The 19,272-nt window shown below is 36.9% G+C and overlaps 1 protein-coding gene across 1 annotated transcript in view; it reads right to left on the minus strand.

The window, feature by feature from the left end:
* Positions 1-19,272, minus strand: part of REC114 (REC114 meiotic recombination protein) — a 123,731-nt gene that overhangs the window by 13,767 nt on the left and 90,692 nt on the right. Inside the window, exon 3 of the mRNA XM_011932969.1 lies at positions 5,541-5,624. Within this exon, the coding sequence (XP_011788359.1) occupies positions 5,541-5,624 (84 nt within the window). The remainder of the gene's footprint in view (positions 1-5,540; positions 5,625-19,272) is intronic.

Below are 19,272 nucleotides of genomic sequence, written 5' to 3' on the forward strand. Positions count from 1 at the left end.
CATACCCTTAGTTATTTTCCTCTTCGATGGATAATCCCCAAATTATCAAGAGTCACTGAAAGCTAACCTTCCCTGAGGAAGGGAAAAGAACTGATAAGAGGCCTATACATTCAGTCTATACTACTACTATGAATCTTCTTTTGTGAAATTAAGCTGATTTCTTATTTACAGTTGTTTAGCTGTTTCCAACAGACTCTATATGAAGACATCTATATGAAGTACCCTTATATTAGCTATTAGGATTCTGCGATTATCTAATCTTTTGACAGTGACATCAGCAACTGTACTTCATAGCTAGCTTTAAAAAGCTGTATGCACAAACAGACACTAAGCATACAAGCAGGGCAAAAACCTGAGACCAGTTATATAAGTCTACAGGTGTCTATATGTGAATGTATATAAGAATCAGTTTGGATAGCTAGAGTTTTTTTGGAGTGTAACTCCAAAAAAGCAACAGAGTAGGTTACATGTCTAATAGCCTAACTGAAGTCTTGTTCCATGTTTGCTTCTGTAAAAATTTCAGAATTTAAGCTTATCATCTAAAGCCAGAAATACTACTTCAACGCATGTGGATCCAAGATAAAACCCAGGTACATCAGGAAAAATCTGAAAATTAGTTGTATCTCCATCCTATATCCTCAGTGCCATAGGTTACCATAATGGAAAACTTTCCATTGGATTAACCAGAGGGACTGCTAATGATTGAACGTCTTGATGAGATTTATTTTTATGCCATAATCAAAAGTCAGAAAGAGCTTCTTGCTGTGAAGTGAAAAGTTCTCAAGTATACCAACAATCACAAACTTCGCCAAATACACAGTCGCTAGTTTCTATCACCTAAGAAGATGGGCTTATAATTACTGTATCTTAAGTGGTGGCTTACATGTAAAGTTGTATCTACCCTCCTTCAGAACACTTAATTTCAAGTTATAACAACTAATACGGACTCAAGGAAGCAAATTTAAGGATAATTGCTCATCTCTTTTCACTTATCTATGTGTACTCACAAGAAAATCAAGGCTTCACTTTCTGGAAGGGATTAGGCCTACCAAGTGCTGGCTCACAGGTATGAATAACATCTCCATACAGGATGATGCTTAGGCCACAGGCTCCACAGTAGGTGTTCCAAGGCATCGTCACGCCCCGGAAGATGTGGAGCCCAGTTAACACGACATAGAGAGCCGAAGAGACACTAGAGGCCTCACACAAACCCAGTGGATTTTCCCTCTGGTTTTAGATTCATCACCCAGATGGGTACGAAATTTTCCATTACCACTAAGACCCCAAATGAAGCAGTTTTCCCCACCACTTATTGTGAATTCCTCTACTATAGAAAATGTGGGAGGAAGTACAGAAAAAGGTCTTAACCAGAGAAGGTACTTCAGCATTTTATTTGATTCTTTGCTTTGAAACTAAAAGGCAATACTCAAAGCCTTAGCTAGATGAAATCATTTTAAAAACTCCTCAGTGAGTTGCTGGAGTGAGAAGTAAAGAGGACAGCGGTTGTTTGTGTTTACTTCTTTGAGCCAAAGTGCCCTTAAGATAAGGAATTACATGTCTACTGTTAGCCCATTAGCCAGAACCTATTTGATCAGAATTGCTGGAAAAAGGGAAGCCTACTTATAAGTAGGCAGAATTTATTCAACCTACTTATTTCAGTTCAGAGAGAAAAGAAATATAATGCTTACTACTCATAGAATTTATTATATTAAATTGCTAGAAAAGGAATGAAAATTTTACTTCTTCCATTTGTCAATAATAGCGTTTTGGCATAATACTTGAAAACTAAAAGTTATCCAAGGCACGAAGCACCAAAGATACTCTTTACCAGGTAGGGAAAAAGAAGACTCTGTTGGCTTCAATGTCAATATATTACATGAAGTCAATAGATCAAAGGAGGAAAAAAACCCATGATCTTAATACTTGTCAAAAAGCATTTGATAAAATGATATGTAATCCTGATAAAGGCATTAAATAAACTATAATTGAAAGAGATTTCCCTTACATGATAAAGAATATCCGACCATTAGCTAGGCATGGTGGCACATTCCTGTGGTCCTAATTACTCAGGAGGATGGGGTGGGAGGATTGCTTGAGCCCTGAAGGTCGAGGCTGCAGTGAGTGGAGATCACAACACTGTGCTCCAGCCTGGGTAACAGAGCGAGACTCTTCTCAAAAAAAAAAAAAAAAAAAAAAATCCAGTTAACAGCCAGAGATGGAATTAATGTGTAAACACTACTTCCCATGCAAGTCAGGAAGATGTCAAAGATACTATAACCCTACGATTACAGTGTTCTGGGAGATCTAGACAATTCGGTGAGGTAGGGAAAGTAATAAAAAATATAAATCACTGGAAAGAAATAGAATTGTAAATTATAAAAACACTTTCCTAGAAATTAAAAAAACAAACAGTTAATTAAAGTTTAGTAAGGAGGTTAAATTTAATTCAGAAAAAAATCCAATAGTAACTAGCTGGAAATATATTTGGGATAAAGAATACCATTTACAGCTGGGCGTGGAGGCTCATGCCTGTAATCCCAGCACTTCGGGAGGCCGAGGCGGGCAGATCACCTGAGGTCGGGAGTTTCAGACCAGCCTGACCAACATGGAGAAACCTCGTCTCTCCTAAAAATACAAAATGAGCTGGGTGTAGTAGCGCATGCCTGTAATCCCAGCTACTCGGGATGCTGAGGCAAGGGAATCACTTGAACCCAGGAGGTGAAGGTTGCAGTGAGCTGAGATCGTGCCATTGCACTCTAGCCTGGGCAATGAGCAAAATGCCATCTCAAAAAAAAAAAAAAAAAAAAAAAAACACATTCACAATAGCAGGCAAATGGTTCCTAGCTTTAAATGTTTAAAAAATCTATACATATGGTATATACACAAATATATAAAATTATACAACTACACAAATTATACATAGTTTGAAGAAGAGAAAAACTAGGCAAAAGAAGTAGACAGGTGATTCACAGAAGAAATACAAATGTCACATTACCATTCTCATCAGTTTTAATAAGAAATGCAAATTAAAGGAATATGCTCATTTCTGCCTGTCAAATTAGAAACTAGTTTTTGAATTTAAATTGTATCACCATGTTGGAGAGGATTTGGATAAATGAACATTCTTACACATTACCAGTACAGTAGAAGCAGGGACAACCTATTGGGAGGGCAAATTTATAAATTAAAAAAAAAAAGTGTATACATCTGGGACTTCTAAGTAAAGAATCCTGTAAATAAATCCTTATGAAGATCAGAACATTTTTACAATAGTGAAAAATTAGTGATGAGTTAAACCCTAGTGCATCCAAACAATAACATGCTACCAAGCCATTATGAGTGTTTTCAGAGATTAATGACTTGGTATAATGTTCCTAATAAAAAGAACAGGATACAAAGTACTACAATCCCCATTTTATAAATTATCTATATGGTTGACACTCAGTTAGCACAAGCCAATCCACAAGAGGGGCTGGAAATGTCAAACGCTCGTTTTCCTAATCTTTGCAGTTCGGGACAGCCATATTACACTGGTCCATGACACATAAGCAGGCATCTTCTGGGAGTTGTGGGTGGTGGAAAGCTGTATAGGAAAGTGGATGCTTTCCTTATAAAAGGGCCAGGTGATGCTGACCTTCCTTCAATAGAAATACAGTAGAGCTGCAGCAACCATTCTGCACCCAAGAGGGAGCAGCCAGGAGAGTTACAGAGATACCAACGTGGACACTGTTGAGTTGCTGGATGATACTAACAACTGCCTGTTTCTAGATTTTTTTTGGAGACAGAGTCTCGCTCGCTCTGTCGCCCAGGCTGGAGTGTAGTGGTGTGATCTTGGCTCACTACAACCTCTGCCTCCTAGGTTTAAGCAATTCTCTCGTCTCAGCCTCCCAAGTAGCTGGGATTACAGGCACCTACCACCACCCCCGGCTAATTTTTGTATTTTTAGTAAGGATGGGGTTTCACCATGTTGTACAGGCTGGTCTTGAACTCCTGACCTCAGGTGATCCTCCTGTCTTGGCCTCCCAAAGTACTGGGATTACAGGCATGAGCCACCATGCCCAGCCTAGATTTCCTTTTAAGTGAAAAAAAGGAAATCTGGTTTTTTAGGCCATTATAGTTGGTTTTTCTCTTACATGCATCTGAACACAATCCTAACTGATACAGTATATATGCTTAGTAAAACCTTCAGAATATTAATAATTATTTTTGAGTGGTCAAATTATGGTTGATTTTTATTTTGCTCTTTGTAGTTAGTTTAAAATTTTAGTAATAATGTATATTTAGAAAAATTTAAAACTCAAACATGAAACATATAGCATGGTATAACTTTTTCAGAGATCTATACATTCATTCAGTATGATATGGTCTGGAGCTAAGTCCAAAGATCAAAAGGCAGCCACAGCCTGGTTCTCTGATAGCTAGTCATAACCTGGGCTATTGGCCTAAGTCACTTTCCTTATATGGGAAACAAAACAGGGGTTCTTCAACATTTTGGAGTGTGTGCTCCAGACCCCTGCGACAATCTGGTAAGCCAGTGGACTCAGAGCAATGTTTTTAATCACACAAAATACACAAGTTTACAAAGAAATCAATTATACTGAATTTGTTTATTACAATATTAAGGCGCTAATTTGTGAACTAATGTATATGCTTCTTTATTAATGTATTTGATAATAAAGATCTAGTAGGACTAACAAACACCTTAATTTTCAGGTAGTGATGAGCATAAACATTTGAGATGTCAGATACAACTGAACTGTGATATGAAAGTGTCTGTGATTTCCATTGGTGAGAAGTTCTAAAACTACTGTGGTCTGCTGGCCTACATTCATAGTGGAAGGAAATGATAAATTTCAATTAGAGGTCAGTGAAAATCCATAGAAGTTCATGGACCCCCTGAATTCTATGGGGACTCTGGGGTCTGTGTACCCCAGGTTAATACCCTTCCACTAGATAATCGTCTAACTCTCAGAGTCTGAGTCCCTCAAAAATTAGTATCTTTCACTTAAATTTCAATATTATCTACTCCGTGAATGTTAACAGATTGGTTTTCATAGTTATTTTTGAAGGAAAATGATCCAGGTGATTAATATGCATGTTTCTTTGATGAGGATCATTCTTTACACTTAATACAGCTAGAAAGCAAGCAAAAGAGAATTTTTTTAATATTAGAAAAAATGAAAATACATATTCACTGAATCATTTGAAAATATACACCTTTTTAAACATCCAAATAGCAAGACAAATGATGCACTCCACCTCCTTCCGATTTGTGCTTGGGGGACAGAGAATGGCTGCACAGCTCCATCAGAAGCATATTGATAAATCCATTAGAGCCTGACTCCTTAGCAATGTCTTCCTACTAATGAGGCTTCTGCCTCTCTACGGTCCTTGTTTCATGTTTTGCTCATAGTAAAAACCTTTCTTAAACATTTGTATTCTTCCCAGTACATGTCACCTACCAAGAGATGCTCCCAAACACCTCCCCAACATACACACATAGAAGATGAGAAGAGTATGATCATTAGCTTAAATCTTGCCTTTATCGTTGTTCCAAACAAGAGACAATCCATGCGTCTTACAATCTTCAACCAGTCCTTGCTACCAATGAGTGAAAACCCTTCCTAAAACAAAATAATTAGGCAAAAATTAGCAAGAGAAGCAAAAATATGAAGAATAGCTGTGGCTGCAGCTACTTCCTGTTAGAAAGTTGTATATTTATTTATTGTGTAACTCAAACATAGTAGCAATGACTCAATACAACCAGTTGCCAAGGATGACCCTTATACTAAGTCCTCAATGTCCTGGTGCTTTTCCTGCACGAGGAACATAAAGACAACTTTTTTTCTTAATCTTTTTATGTTGAAAATCAATACAATACTAAAGAGAGTTAAGTGTCCATAGTCATATTTGATATAAAATGCCTCTAGAATTTGCCAAAATATTATTTTATATCCCCCCAAATCAAGGATTCCATTATACTGATTTATTAACTTATCTGGCATATCTCTAACTCCATAATAAGAATTCTCTTCACAAAAATCTTACTTTCAGATTCCTATGAATGGAAAATTTAAAGCATTTTGCTTTTGGATACTGAATGTTTACTTCATTTCCATCTGAAAAAACAAAAAAAGGCAAAGAGGGCAGTAGAGGTCACACAAGTCTCAAATGAGAGACAACAGTTAGATCCATAAAGTGAAAAGATAAACTTTATCTCCCATTTACTAATGAAGTCAGTGGAATGAACTATCTGATGATTATGGCAGCTCTTAAGTGCCAGTTATGTTGTCAGTGCGTTTCCTCAGTTAAGCAACCCACTGAGTTAGAATATGTTTAGCATACAGTAAAGCCAATCCAGGAAATTAACTTACAACACGCAAAAACTGCATGCGAACTGCCAGTCTACCCTTAAATGTTAGTCCACCATAGCTAGGGAAGGCTGCTGGAGTAATCTGAGAAATCCCCAACTCTTAAAAAACAGAAGAAAATGTAGTCCCTTGTTCATCTGAACCCTCACAAAATCTCTGTGCTTAAATCTCAGTATGATGAAAGTTGCAACTTTCACAGAAATTTACAACCTGGGAGACAGTGAGGGTTACTTCTTTGATGCTTTAATTAAAAAAATAATAATAATAAAAATTAAAAAATTAGCCGGGTGTGGTGGCAGGTGCCTGTAGTCCGAGCTACTCGGGAGGCTGAGGCAGGAGAATGGTGTGAACCCAGGAGGCAGAGGTTGCAGTGAGCCGAGACTGCGCCACTGCACTCCAGCCTGGGCAACAGAGCGAGACTCCGTCTCAAAAAAAAAAAGTCAGTTCTGAAATGCTAATTCTAAGTATTTTATTGGTATCCGGATTTTTTTTTTTTCTCAAATGGAAAAAGAAGTTAGGCAAACCATTTATGATTTCTTAAAACCTTTTCAGAATTAGCAAAAAGAAATATTGATTATTACATCCAAAAATACAGTTAATTGTAGTTTCGAGTGGCAATATATGAGGAAACTGGCACACACATTGCTGGTGGGAGTGCAAATTGGTACAGTGCTTATGGAGGGCAATTTGGCAATATCAAAATTACAAATGTATTTACATTTGGACCCAGCAATCCCAATGCCGGGAATTCATTTTACAGATCAACCTGCACATGTATGAAGTGATGCATGGAGAAGGGTAAGCATTTCTGCTTTTTTTTTTCTAACAGAAGATTGGAAACAACTGAAATATGCATCAAAGGTGGATTGGTTAAGTAAATTGTGGTACTCTATACAATGGAATACTATACAGGTGTAAAAAGTAGTAAATGTTATGTATCAGCACTGTCCAGAAGAAACACAATTTGAGCTACATATGTAATTTGAAGTTTTCTAGTATCACTTTAAAAAAACAGAAATAGGCAGAATTGGTTTTAATATTTATTTAACCAATTATATGAAAAAACATTGAACAAATTGATGACTAGATTATAAACAATGTAAACATTAATGAGACAGTTTGCATTTTTTTGTACTGTCTTTGAAATCCAGTGTGTGTTTTACACTTATACCATGTCTCAATTTGGATGTTGGATTTTCAATGGTTAAAGTGAAATGTAGTCCTATTAAAACAATAAAGTTGAGATTAACAGGAAGATATTTTTCACTTTCATTTTTTAAACCTAAATTTAAATTAAATAAAATTTAAAATTCCATTTTTAGTTGCACCTGCCACATTTCAAGTGCTCCACAGCCACATATGACTCCTACTGACCTTCTTGGACAGTGCAGCTTTATATAAACTGAACTCTAACACATATTGTTAGGTAAAAAAGCAAGCTACATAACAATGTCCATCACATGCTACTTTTTTTTTTAATAAGATAGAACAATGTATATTCTTTACATAAAGAACTGGAGGACTAATACACAAGAGGCTAATAACCATTTGCAGGGAGTGAAGGCGAACAGTGCAGATGGGGCAGGGGTGGGAATAAAAGCTTTCTCTATGCTTTTTTAACATTGCTCTGATTTTTGAGCTGTGTAAGCTTCTTATGCATGTATGTGAGAAAATTTATGCAAACATTTGTGCTGGACAACATTATTGCTTAATGCTATGCTCAATGCTTACGTTATGCATAATGCTTAGATTTGTGCTGGACAACACTGTGCTTATAGTTAACAATACTGTACTGAACACTTCAAATGAGGGTACATTTCATGTTGCATGTTTTTTACCACAATTTTTAAAAGGCATGAAACAGCATAGCCTGTCTGGGAACCTGCAAGGAGACCACTGTCGCTGGAGTTGATGGGGGATACCCACTACAATATGGCATGAACTCAAGGAAGAGGCAGAAGCAGGACCTGAGAAGGGGTGTGCCCTTCCTCCTCAGCAGCAACTCTTAGTTGAGCCGCTTTATGACTCTTCATCAATTTATTCAAACAATTTTGCCCTGGAGTTTCCTACATCTCTTCTCTCTGCCTCTTCCCTCTATTTTTTTTTTTTTTTTTGCCTAATTAACCTCTGATCATTGTTCACTTCTTGCCTAATCTCAACTAGGTGACCCTGTTGTACTTTCCCTTAACAATCCACTTTCTCTCATAGCATTCATCATTCTGTGTGTTTGTGGTGATTTCCTTAATGTCTATTTTTTCACTAGACTATACGCCCCACGAGGGAAGGGGCTGTTTGTTTTGCTCACTGATGAATATAGAGCACCTATTATAGTGCTCAACACTAGAAGGTGCTTCAGTAAGTTTATTGAGTGAATAAATGAAACTCTTTATGAAAATTAAAAGACTGTCTACTGGGTACTATGCTCCCTACCTGGGTGATGGGATCATTTATATCCCAAACCTCAGCATCACACCATACACTCAGGTAACGAACCTGCACATGTACCCCTGAATCTAAAATGACAGTTGAAATTATTTTTAAAAATTAATTAGACTATTTCATACCAGGACCAGTATCATTTCTTGGGAGCAGTGATGACCACAAATCGATTACCTGTCCAATGATATAGAACATCTTACTTTTATTTGACTTATGCTAATCTTGTTCAAAGTTCAGAAAGAGTTCTTTTCTCCTAATGCTGAGATTTAGTAAAGAAGCCTGTGTGTCTAACCACTTGCCATACATAAATTTCAATAACTGATCTGCCTTGCTATGAAAACCCACCTGTTTGAATCTCTTTAAGGCTTATCCATCTAGAAAATTCAGTTTAGCTCAACTGATAGCTTCTCTGTAGCTTTTCCTGACTTTCTCACAATTAAGTGACCTGTTCTGCATTCTCATAGCATCCTGTGCTTACTGCCATTAAACACGCAGTTAACATCACTGAGCTCCTACCACAGCTGGCCACCGTGCTAGGGGTTAAAATATAAGACAGAATCTATCCAAGAGGAGGGGGAAATGTGTCAAAATCACCCAGGGAGCTTCTGCTACTGGAGCTTTGGATACTGTTCCCCCACCAAGTCAAGAATCACTGCCAAAGGAAGTTACTGTTAACTGATGAGAGTCTGTCATAATCCAGGAAAGTGCTGAGGTAGAAAAATTGAGGTTCAGAATTGATAGCACTGGGTGGGATGGGCAAGAGTGAAGAACTCTAGGAAATGCTAATTTACCATCAGAAAAAAGAACAAGAGCCAAAACCAAGAATGAATGTCCAGGACAGAGTAATGTGGAAGCTAAGAGCGGTGAGAGTTTCCAGCAGAGAAACTTGTCAACTGTGTCAGGTGATGCACAGGGATGGAGTAGAAATAAGGGCTGTCAAATCTGCATGGAATCCAGCAGCAGGAGGTGCTGTGCCCTGCAATGGTTGGCTGTTGCTTCTACCCTGTCTTCTTTTTGTAGCCCCTACACCTCACTGCAAACTTCATGAGATCAAAAACTGGGGTACATTCATCTTTGTGCCCAGCATGTCTGTTGAATGAAAGAGGGCCAATTTCTGACACGTGGTTGACACCCCCATTTCTTCCTATCGCACTTTGACCCATCCCTTAATTTTCCCAGTTCTGGCACAGCCTTCCTGAGGGGCAGTGGCCAGAATGCCACATGATACCAAGGTGGGGCGCCACACTACACTTCATATAAAGAGGATCTCAAGCTTTGGTTTTCATGCATTATAAGTTATGAAGCGCATTTCTAAATTGTGGTCATCCATGCTCTCCGTGGCCCCTGTTATCATACATAATGAAGACTTGCCATAGAGATAAAAATGAAGCCATCAAGGGAAGGGAGGAAAGTACCTAAGAAAATGGATGTAGAGATAAGATGTACACAATCGGAAGTCCAAAGATGGTGGGAAAAACTAGCTGTGCCCTTAACCCTACTGAGTCTGTTTCCCTTGCTGTTGACTCTGTCATTGAGCTAGTTCCATTAGTACCTCAGGCACCCCTCAGTTCTGACTTCACCTACCAGTTTGGGCAAGGAAGCCAGGAGAATATCATGGGGTGTCACTGGCATTTTGCTAGGTAAACTAGCTTTAAAATCTTCCCGTTATGATTTTGTAAATGCTTTGAAGAAAACAGCATTTTATTTTTATGAAAATGACAATTATAAATGTTCACACCTGCTATAAAAACCCTGATTCAGAGGAAAACAGCATAGGAGAGTAAGGTTACAAAAATAACTTGATGACTAATCATTTGACAATCCACCTTGTCCCCAAGCCCAGAACACCAAAAGGTCTTCTTGATGAATGTGATAAGGTGTTTTGGTGCCAGGTGATTTATTTAAAAATTAGACCCTGGCTTAAGCTTCAGGGTTGTGTTTCTGACTCACTATCCTGGAGCTCAGTTTGTGAGGATCAAATTACACTGAAAACAGACCAAAAAAAAAAAAAAATCCATGATAAGAGAATTGCTACAGATATGAAGGCAACAATGTGAAGAGGGAAAACAAAGCAAAAGATTGGGCTTTCTAAAATTACTTTTTCTTTTTTCTGGAGACAGGGTTTTGCTCTGTTGCCAAGGATGGAGTGCAGTGGTGTGATAATAGCCCACTGCAGCCTTGATCTCCTGGGCTCAAGCAATCCTCCCACCTCCGCCTCCTGAATAGCTGGGACCACAGGCATGCACCACCATGCCCAGCTAATTTTAAAATTTCTTGTAGAGATGGGGTCTCACTATGTTGTACAGGCTGATCTCAAGCAATCTTCCAGACTGGGCCTCCCAAAGTGATGGGATTATAGGCTTAAGCCACTACACCCAGGCAAAAATTAAGCTTTCAATAATCATAACCAGTAGTTAGGTTATTAAACTAATAATTAAGGTATTAAGCTAACAAAAGGGAATAATAAGGTAGATAGAAATAATTTGTAGCTGATTAGATTTTGATCTTAGGGTTGAATATGGATATTTTTGCAATATTCAGAAACATACAATATTGTGCTTGGAGAAGAAATACCTGCCTTACTTCTAAGTACCTATTCCACACTTAAATAATATCATGTCTCAGACTGAGACAGCTCAAATTAAGATGCCCATTCTATAACTTACTTTATTTTGGAGTTATATTTTACCTGATTTATAAAAGCTATATAACCAGTTTGGTTTCATGCTGAACTATAGGCTATTTGGAAGGAGTAAAGTAAATAAAAATAAATAATGTCAAAAAAAGGACGACTGTGTTTTAGAATTTTTATCATCTAGAAATCATGGTATGCCATGAAAAGTCACTATTTTTGTTTCAGAAGTATGTACCAGATTATGTGCTATGTCCTATAACTGACACTACAGATCAAAGTCAAATGGTCCCTGCCCTCAAGGAGCTGGGAGTCCAGGGGAAATTAAACAAATAACCACCCAATAATAATTAATCTGGTTAAGTTCCTTGATTCTACAGAAGCACAGAAAAGAGGCATTCGATTACTAGGCCCAGAGGACATGGCCTTTGAACTGATTTTTTAAACTTATTTCTAAGTTTTCAAACATTCAAAGCTAGAGAAAATAGTAAAACAGTATGATGAGCCATCACACTATGCACCCATCTTCCAATCACAATTTTTCATAACATGGCCAATCTTATTTTACTTACATCCACACTCAATAACTCCCATCTCCCTGGATTATTCTGAAGCAAATCCAAGTATCTGAATATATTTCAGAATCTATCTCTAAAAAGCTAAGGAACGGCCGGGCGTAATCCTGTAATCCCAGGCTTATGCCTGTAATCCCAGCACTTTGGGAGGCCGAGGCGGGTGGATCACAAGGTCAGGAGATCGAGACCATCCTGGCTAATATGGTGAAACCCCATCTCTACTAAAAATACAAAAAGAAAAAAAAAAAAAAAAAACATTAGCTGGGCGTGGTGGCAGGCTCCTGTAGTCCCAGCTGCTGGGAGGCTGAGGCAGGAGAATGGCATGAACCCGGGAGGCAGAGCTTGCAGTGAGCCGAGATCGTGCCACTGCACTCCCGCCTGGGAGACAGAGGGAGGCTCTGTTTCAAAAAAATAAAAATAAAACAAAAATAAAAATAAATAAAAAAATTAAAAGCTAAGGAAGGACCTCTTAAAATATAATCACAAAATCATCACACCTTTAAAAATTAACAATTCCTTAATATCATCAAGTATCTTTGTTGCTGTTCACATTTTCCTGATGATCTTGGTTTTTTAAACATTGTGTTTTGAATAGGGATCCAAATAAGGTCCACATATTGTGATACTTGATTGTCTCTTAAGTCTTACTGATTTTTCCTTTTCTTGGAATTGTTTTGTTAAAGAAGCTGGGTCATTAGTCCTCTAGATTAGGGATTGACAATTTTTTGTTGTTGTTGTTAAGGGCCAGTGGGTAAACATTTTGGCATTTTAGATTGTATAGACTCCTGTGCCTACTCAACTCTGCCCTTGCAGCATGAAAGCAGCCACAGACAATACATAAACAAATGAGCATGGCTGTGTTCCAACAAAAGTTTTTTATGAATGCTGCAATTGGAACTTCATAGAAATTTCATATCTCACAAAATATTCTTCTGAATTTTTTCAACCATTTAAAAATGTAAAAACTATTCTTGGCTCAAAAGTCATATGAAAACAGGCAATGGGCCAGATATGTCCCATACATTGTGTGCTAACCCCTGTCCTAAAGTCCCCTTACTAAATTTTGTTTTTGTATCTCCATGGTGTGTTTTAATATGTAACTCTGTCTTATAATTCTCAAAAAGTGGTACATCAAGAAGCTTGCAGATTCAGGTTGGATTTTTTTTTTTTTCCTGAGATTTTATAAGATTACTTCCTAAGTGACAGGTATGTGATTCCGTAGTAGGTACATAATGGTTTTTTATTGTTCTTTTTGTGATATTAGCAGCCATTGATAATCACTGTCTAGACTCATTAATTCATCTGGGGTTGCAAAATGGCGATTTTTAAATTTTTTCATTCATTCTTTATGAGATGGAATACATCTCAAAAAAGGAATTTTGCCTCATCAACTATTTTGTTATACTAGGTAAAAATAGGAAAGGTGGGATACATGCTCACCTCATTTCTTATATTTGCCAGCTTTCAAAATAATGAGGTGGTTCTCTAGTATCCTCCAAAGATTATGATAAGGGGTTTTTTAAATGTCATTTGAAACTTATAAATTTAAATATAATTGCTGTTTCAATCCTTTGCAGTTATTGATCCTTACATTACCTCTCTTTAGCTATGGGGACCTTTTCAAGTTGGCTCTGTCCTTTTGATATAGCTTTAGTAATCTCAAGGTATCAGAAGTTGAACTGCCTTCCTTTTTTTTCTTTTTTTCCTGTGTAGATAACGACATCACAAAGGCCTTCAAGCTGTCAGTGATTTAGCTCCATCCACTCATATTTGGAAGGTCACAGGAATGCCTAGCCATCTAGTTTTAGTTGTAGATGCTATCCATGGGTCTTTAGTTTTGCAGCCCTGTTTGACCTGTCTATTTTTATAGGGAGATGTGAGAAAATTCAAAAGCTATGATGTCATTTCTGATCAACAGGGAATAAGAGAGCCAAAATTTATACTCCTATTATAAACAACTGGAAAACTAGACAAAACTATTGGAAGCAACTATTTGCAGACAGTAGAAAATAGACAGTACAGAACTGTGATATCTGATAAAAGGGAGACAAATAAAGTGAGCCCTACCATCACCCAGGCTTTTTTCCTAAAATTAATTTCCAGACTTTGGCTCAGAGAATGGAAATCCAAACAGAGCCTGCAATCCCAATGAGTTGAGAAGAAAGAGACAGAGGTCAGGTAGGCCAGGTGCTGCAGTTTTCCAGGCAGGGTACTCAAGAGAGGAAGACAATACAGAGGAAGAGCTTTAGAAACCTGCATATGCATTCCTTGAATCTCTGGCTGAATAGCTATCTGTACATACGCAGAATGAAATACTGTAAGACTGAGCAAGAACAACTTCTAGAAAAATAAGAATCACCAGGAAGTGTAAGTCAAACAGTCCTAGAATTCCACAGGTCTGGGAATGTTTAAGTTACAACTAGCTAGAGTAGAGAGACTTCATTGAATACACAGGACATTCAGCAGAAAACGTACATGAGGGCCAGATGCGGTGGCTTACACCTATAGTCCCAGTACTTTGGAAGCCCAAGATGGGAGGATTGCTTGAGGCCAAGGGTTCATGACTAGCCTGGGCAACATAATGAGACTCTATCTCTATTAAAAAAAAAAATGCATCAGGAGTATTGCTAAATCAGCTTTAGAGTAAAGACTACTCTAGATCTACCTTAAAAGATATTAAAAATAAGCTTCAAAACGGTCAAACTGATTATTAGTAACTTAACTACTTGCTTGAAATAAATTCTGTGCTCTTTAAAGGAATACAACAAAAGTGAGCACTCAGCAATGTACAAGTCACAATATCTGACATCTGATCAAGAAGTACTAGATATATGAAAAACCAGCAACAATGACTAGTAGCCTTGAGAAAAATGAGTCAACAGAAACAAACTCAGAAATTTAAGAGATGATAAAATTAGCAGAAAAGTGTGTTTAAGAAGCTATTTCATGAATATGCTCTACATGACAACAGTAGCACATTTGTCCAGGGGACAAATGGAAGTACACTATTGTTAAGTTTCCTACATTACACAGGAAGTGGCATATTTGAAGACAGACTGTGCTAAGTTAAAGACGTATATTGTTAACCCTACAGCAGCCATGGTGGGTGGTGACAAAGGAGGAGTAGCTAATAAACCAACTGTGAAACTGAAATGGAATCCTAAAAAACACTGAATTAACCCAAAAGTAAGGAAAAGAGGGAAAAAGAAACAAACAAAAAAATAGATGTGATAAACAGAAAATGAGATGGCAGATTTAAACTTACACAGGAAATCACATTAAATGCAAATGGTCTAAACACTAAAAAGAGGTTGTCAGGATAGATTTTAAAAGCAAGATCAGACGATATTCTATCTAGAAGAAATTCATTTTGAATGTAAAGAAACAGATAAAACAAAAATATACAAAAAGATATGGCATTTAAACTCTAATCATAAGAAAACTGGAATGGCTATATCAATCTCAGACAAACATATGTCAGGTAAAGGATCGTTACCAGAGATAAAAAGGAACATCTCATTAGGATAAAGGATTAAATTCATCAAGAAAACGTAATAATCCCGAATGTGCATGTACCCAATAACAGCTATTCAAAATACATGAAGCAAAAACCAACGTAATTAAAAGGAGAAATAAATCTACAATTAGAATTGGAAATCTCAAAACTCCTTTTTCAGTAATGGACAGAACTTGTAGACTGAATAACATTAGGAATATGGAACACAACACAATCAACCAAATTAATCTGACATTCATAGAATACCTATCATCAGCAGCAGAATACATATTCTTTTCAAATGCACATAAAACATTCAAAAAGATATACTATATGCATACCTTGCATAAAGACTGAAATAATATAGAGTAGGTTTTTAAAAGAATGAAATACTATAGAGTAGGCTTTCTGGTCATAACAGAATTAAATTAGAAAAAAATTACATAAAGATAACTGGAAAATCTCCAAATATTTACAAATTAAATGACACAATGTTAAATTACCCATGGGTAAAAAAAATCACAAAATAAAACATATTTTAAACAATGAAAATGAAAATACAACATAGAAAAAAAATTGGGACATATAGTGAAAATAGTACTCACAGGGAAGCTTATAATTTTAAATACTTAGAAAAAAGTCAATAATACAAGCTTTCACTGTATGAAGTTAGAAAATAACAAACTAAACCAGAAATAAGTAGAAGGAAATAAATATACAGCTTAGGCAAATGAAACAGAAAACAAAATTTAATGAAACAAAAATACAGACCTTTGAAAAAATAACAATCTCTATCTAGACTGATCAAGAATAAAAAGTGAGAAGACACAAATTCACAAGAATAAAAGAGAAGATGGCACAACAGATCCCATAGGCACTAAAAAGATAGTAAGAATAGTACAACTTGGCTGGCTGCAGTGGCTCATGTCTGTAATCCCTGCACTTTAGGAGGCTGAGGCAGGTGGATTACCTGAGGTCAGGAGTTCGAGACCATCTGGTCAACATGATGAAATCCCATCTCTACTAAAAATACAAAAAATTAGCTGGGTGTGGTGGTGCGTGCCTGTAATCCCAGCTATTCAGGAGGTTGAAACAGGAGAATCACTTGAACCCAGGAGGTGAAGGTTGCAGTGGGCTGAGATTGCACCACTGCACTTCCAGCCTGGGCAACAAGAGCAAAATTCCGACTCAAAAAAAAAAAAAAAAAACCAAATAGTAACTTTATGCAAATACATTTCACAACTTAGATGAAGTAAAAAACTGTTTTGAATGACACAAAATACCAAAAGTGAATCCAAAAGAAATACATTATCTATTTAAAAATTGTAATGTGTAGTTTAAAACCTTCCAACAAAGAAAACTCCAGATTCAAATGGGTTTCACTGGTGAATTCTATCAAACATTTAAGGAGGAAATCATGCAATCCTATACTAAAACCAAAGACAAAAAAAAAAAGTTACAGATCAGTATTCCTAGATGCCAAAAGTCCTTAACAAATATTAAAAACCAAATCCAGCAATATGTGAAGAACATAATGTATCATAACCAAGTAGAATTTATGCCAGGAATGGAAAGTTGGTTTAATGTTTAAAAATCAATTAATTCATCATACTAATGGACTAAAATAGAAACATCATGATCATCTCAATAGATGGGGAAAAGCCTTTCACAAAATTCAACATCCACTCATTTTTTTTAAAAATCTCAACTAACTGGGAATAGGAGACTTTCTCAACCTGCTAAAGAACTCCTATGAAAAATCTACATCTAATATCACACTTATTAGCAAAAGACAGAATGCTTTCCTTCTAACAATAGGACCAAGCAAAGAAGTCAAATCTCACCTCTTGTATTCCACACTGTAGTCAGTATAATCAGCCAAGAAAAAGAAAAGGCATATAGATTAGAGATAAACATGTACAACTATCTTTATATTCCCAGAGGCATTATGGTGTACTTGGGAAAGTCTTATGAAGTGTACGAAAGGGCTAGTAGAACTAGTAAGTGAATTTAGCAAAGTCACAGAATACAAGGTCAATATACAAAAGCCAATTGTATTTTTACATACTAGCAAAGAAAAACTGGAGATCAAAGTTTTTTTAAAGCTGTTTATGGTAGCATGGAAAAATACAAAACACTTAAAAATGAATTTACCAAAATACATGTAACGTTTGAACACTGAAAACTACAAAACCCTATTGAAATAAATTAAATTAGAACTAAACAAGTGGAGGAACAGACCATTGCTATGAACTGAATGGTGTTCCCCAAAAAATTCATTTGTTGAGGTCCTAAACCGCACTGTGATGGTATGTGGAGATGAGAGTCTTTGGGAGTAATCAGATTTACATGAGGTCATGAGGATGGGGCTTTACAAGAAAAGACACCAGAGAGTTTGCTTCCTCTCTCTCTCTTTACCATGTTAGGACACAGTAAGAAGGCAGCCTTCTGCAAGCCAGGAGGAGAGCCCTTACCAGAGAACCAAATTGGCCTGCACCTTCTTCCTGGACTTTTCGGAACCATGAAAAACAAATTCCTGTTGTTTAAGCCTCCAAGCCTATGGCGTTTTGCTATGGCAGCACAAGCTAAGACAACCATGTCCATAGATTAGATTATGATATTGTTAAGATGTCAGTTGTTCCCAAATTGATACACAGATTAAATGAAATCCCAGTTAAAATCTTGCATAAATTTGTAGAAATTAACAAACTGACTTAAAAATTCATATGGAAATGCAAAGAACATAGAATAGCCAAAATAAGCCTGAAAAAGGATAAAGATGGGGGAGTTACACCATCAATTTCAACACAATTATAAAATTAGGGTACTCAAGACAGTATGGTTTTGACATAATAGACATATAGATACATGGGATAGAATAAAATCCAAAAACAGACACTTACATACAAGGGGACTTAAAGATCATGGAAAAATTAAAAGATAAAAAATATAAACTTTGCTCAATATAAGTTTCATCAAATTCAAGATATTTTTATAAGCAACAATACCAGCTATTTAGTCCATCCCTAAAGAACTGAGGACCCTGGGAAATTAAGCATGTCAATGCCATCTCTTTAACATTATGGGTACCCTTTACAGATTTTTAAATTAGGAAACAAAAAGAGGTCAGAAGGAGGCAAACTAGGACTGTAAGGTGAATGCCTAGTGATTTCTCATCAAAACTCTCACAAAATTGCCCTCATTTGATGAAAAGAATGAACAAGAGTGCTGTTGTAGTGAAGGACTCTCTGGTAAAGCTTTCCTCAAGTTTTTCTATGTTAGCTAATTTTCTCAAAACACACTCATAATGAGCAGATGTTACCATTCTTTGGAGAAAGTCAACAAGCAAAATGCCTTGAGCATCCCAAAAAACTATTGCCATGACCTTTGCACTTGACTGATCTGCATTTGCTCTGACTGGACCACTTCCACCTCTTTCTAGCCACTGCTTTGATTGTGCTTTGTCTTTAGGATCATACTGGTAAAGCCATGTTTCATCTCCTGTTGCAGTTCTTTGAATAAATGCTTTGGGATCTAGATCCCACTTGTTAAAAATTTCCATTGAAAGCTCTGCTCTTAGGCCAGGCCCAGTGGCTCATGCCTGTATTCCCAGAACTTTGGGAGGCTGAGGCAGGTGGATCAATTGAAGCCAGGAGTTCAAGACCAGTCTGGCCAACATGGCAAAAACCCATTTCTATCAAAAATACAAAAATTAGCCTAGCATGGTGGCTGGTGCCTGTAGTCCCAGCTACTCAGAAG

This window comes from Colobus angolensis, unplaced genomic scaffold, assembly GCF_000951035.1.
Source record: "Colobus angolensis palliatus isolate OR3802 unplaced genomic scaffold, Cang.pa_1.0 Scaffold99, whole genome shotgun sequence".
Classification (NCBI taxonomy): domain Eukaryota; kingdom Metazoa; phylum Chordata; class Mammalia; order Primates; family Cercopithecidae; genus Colobus; species Colobus angolensis.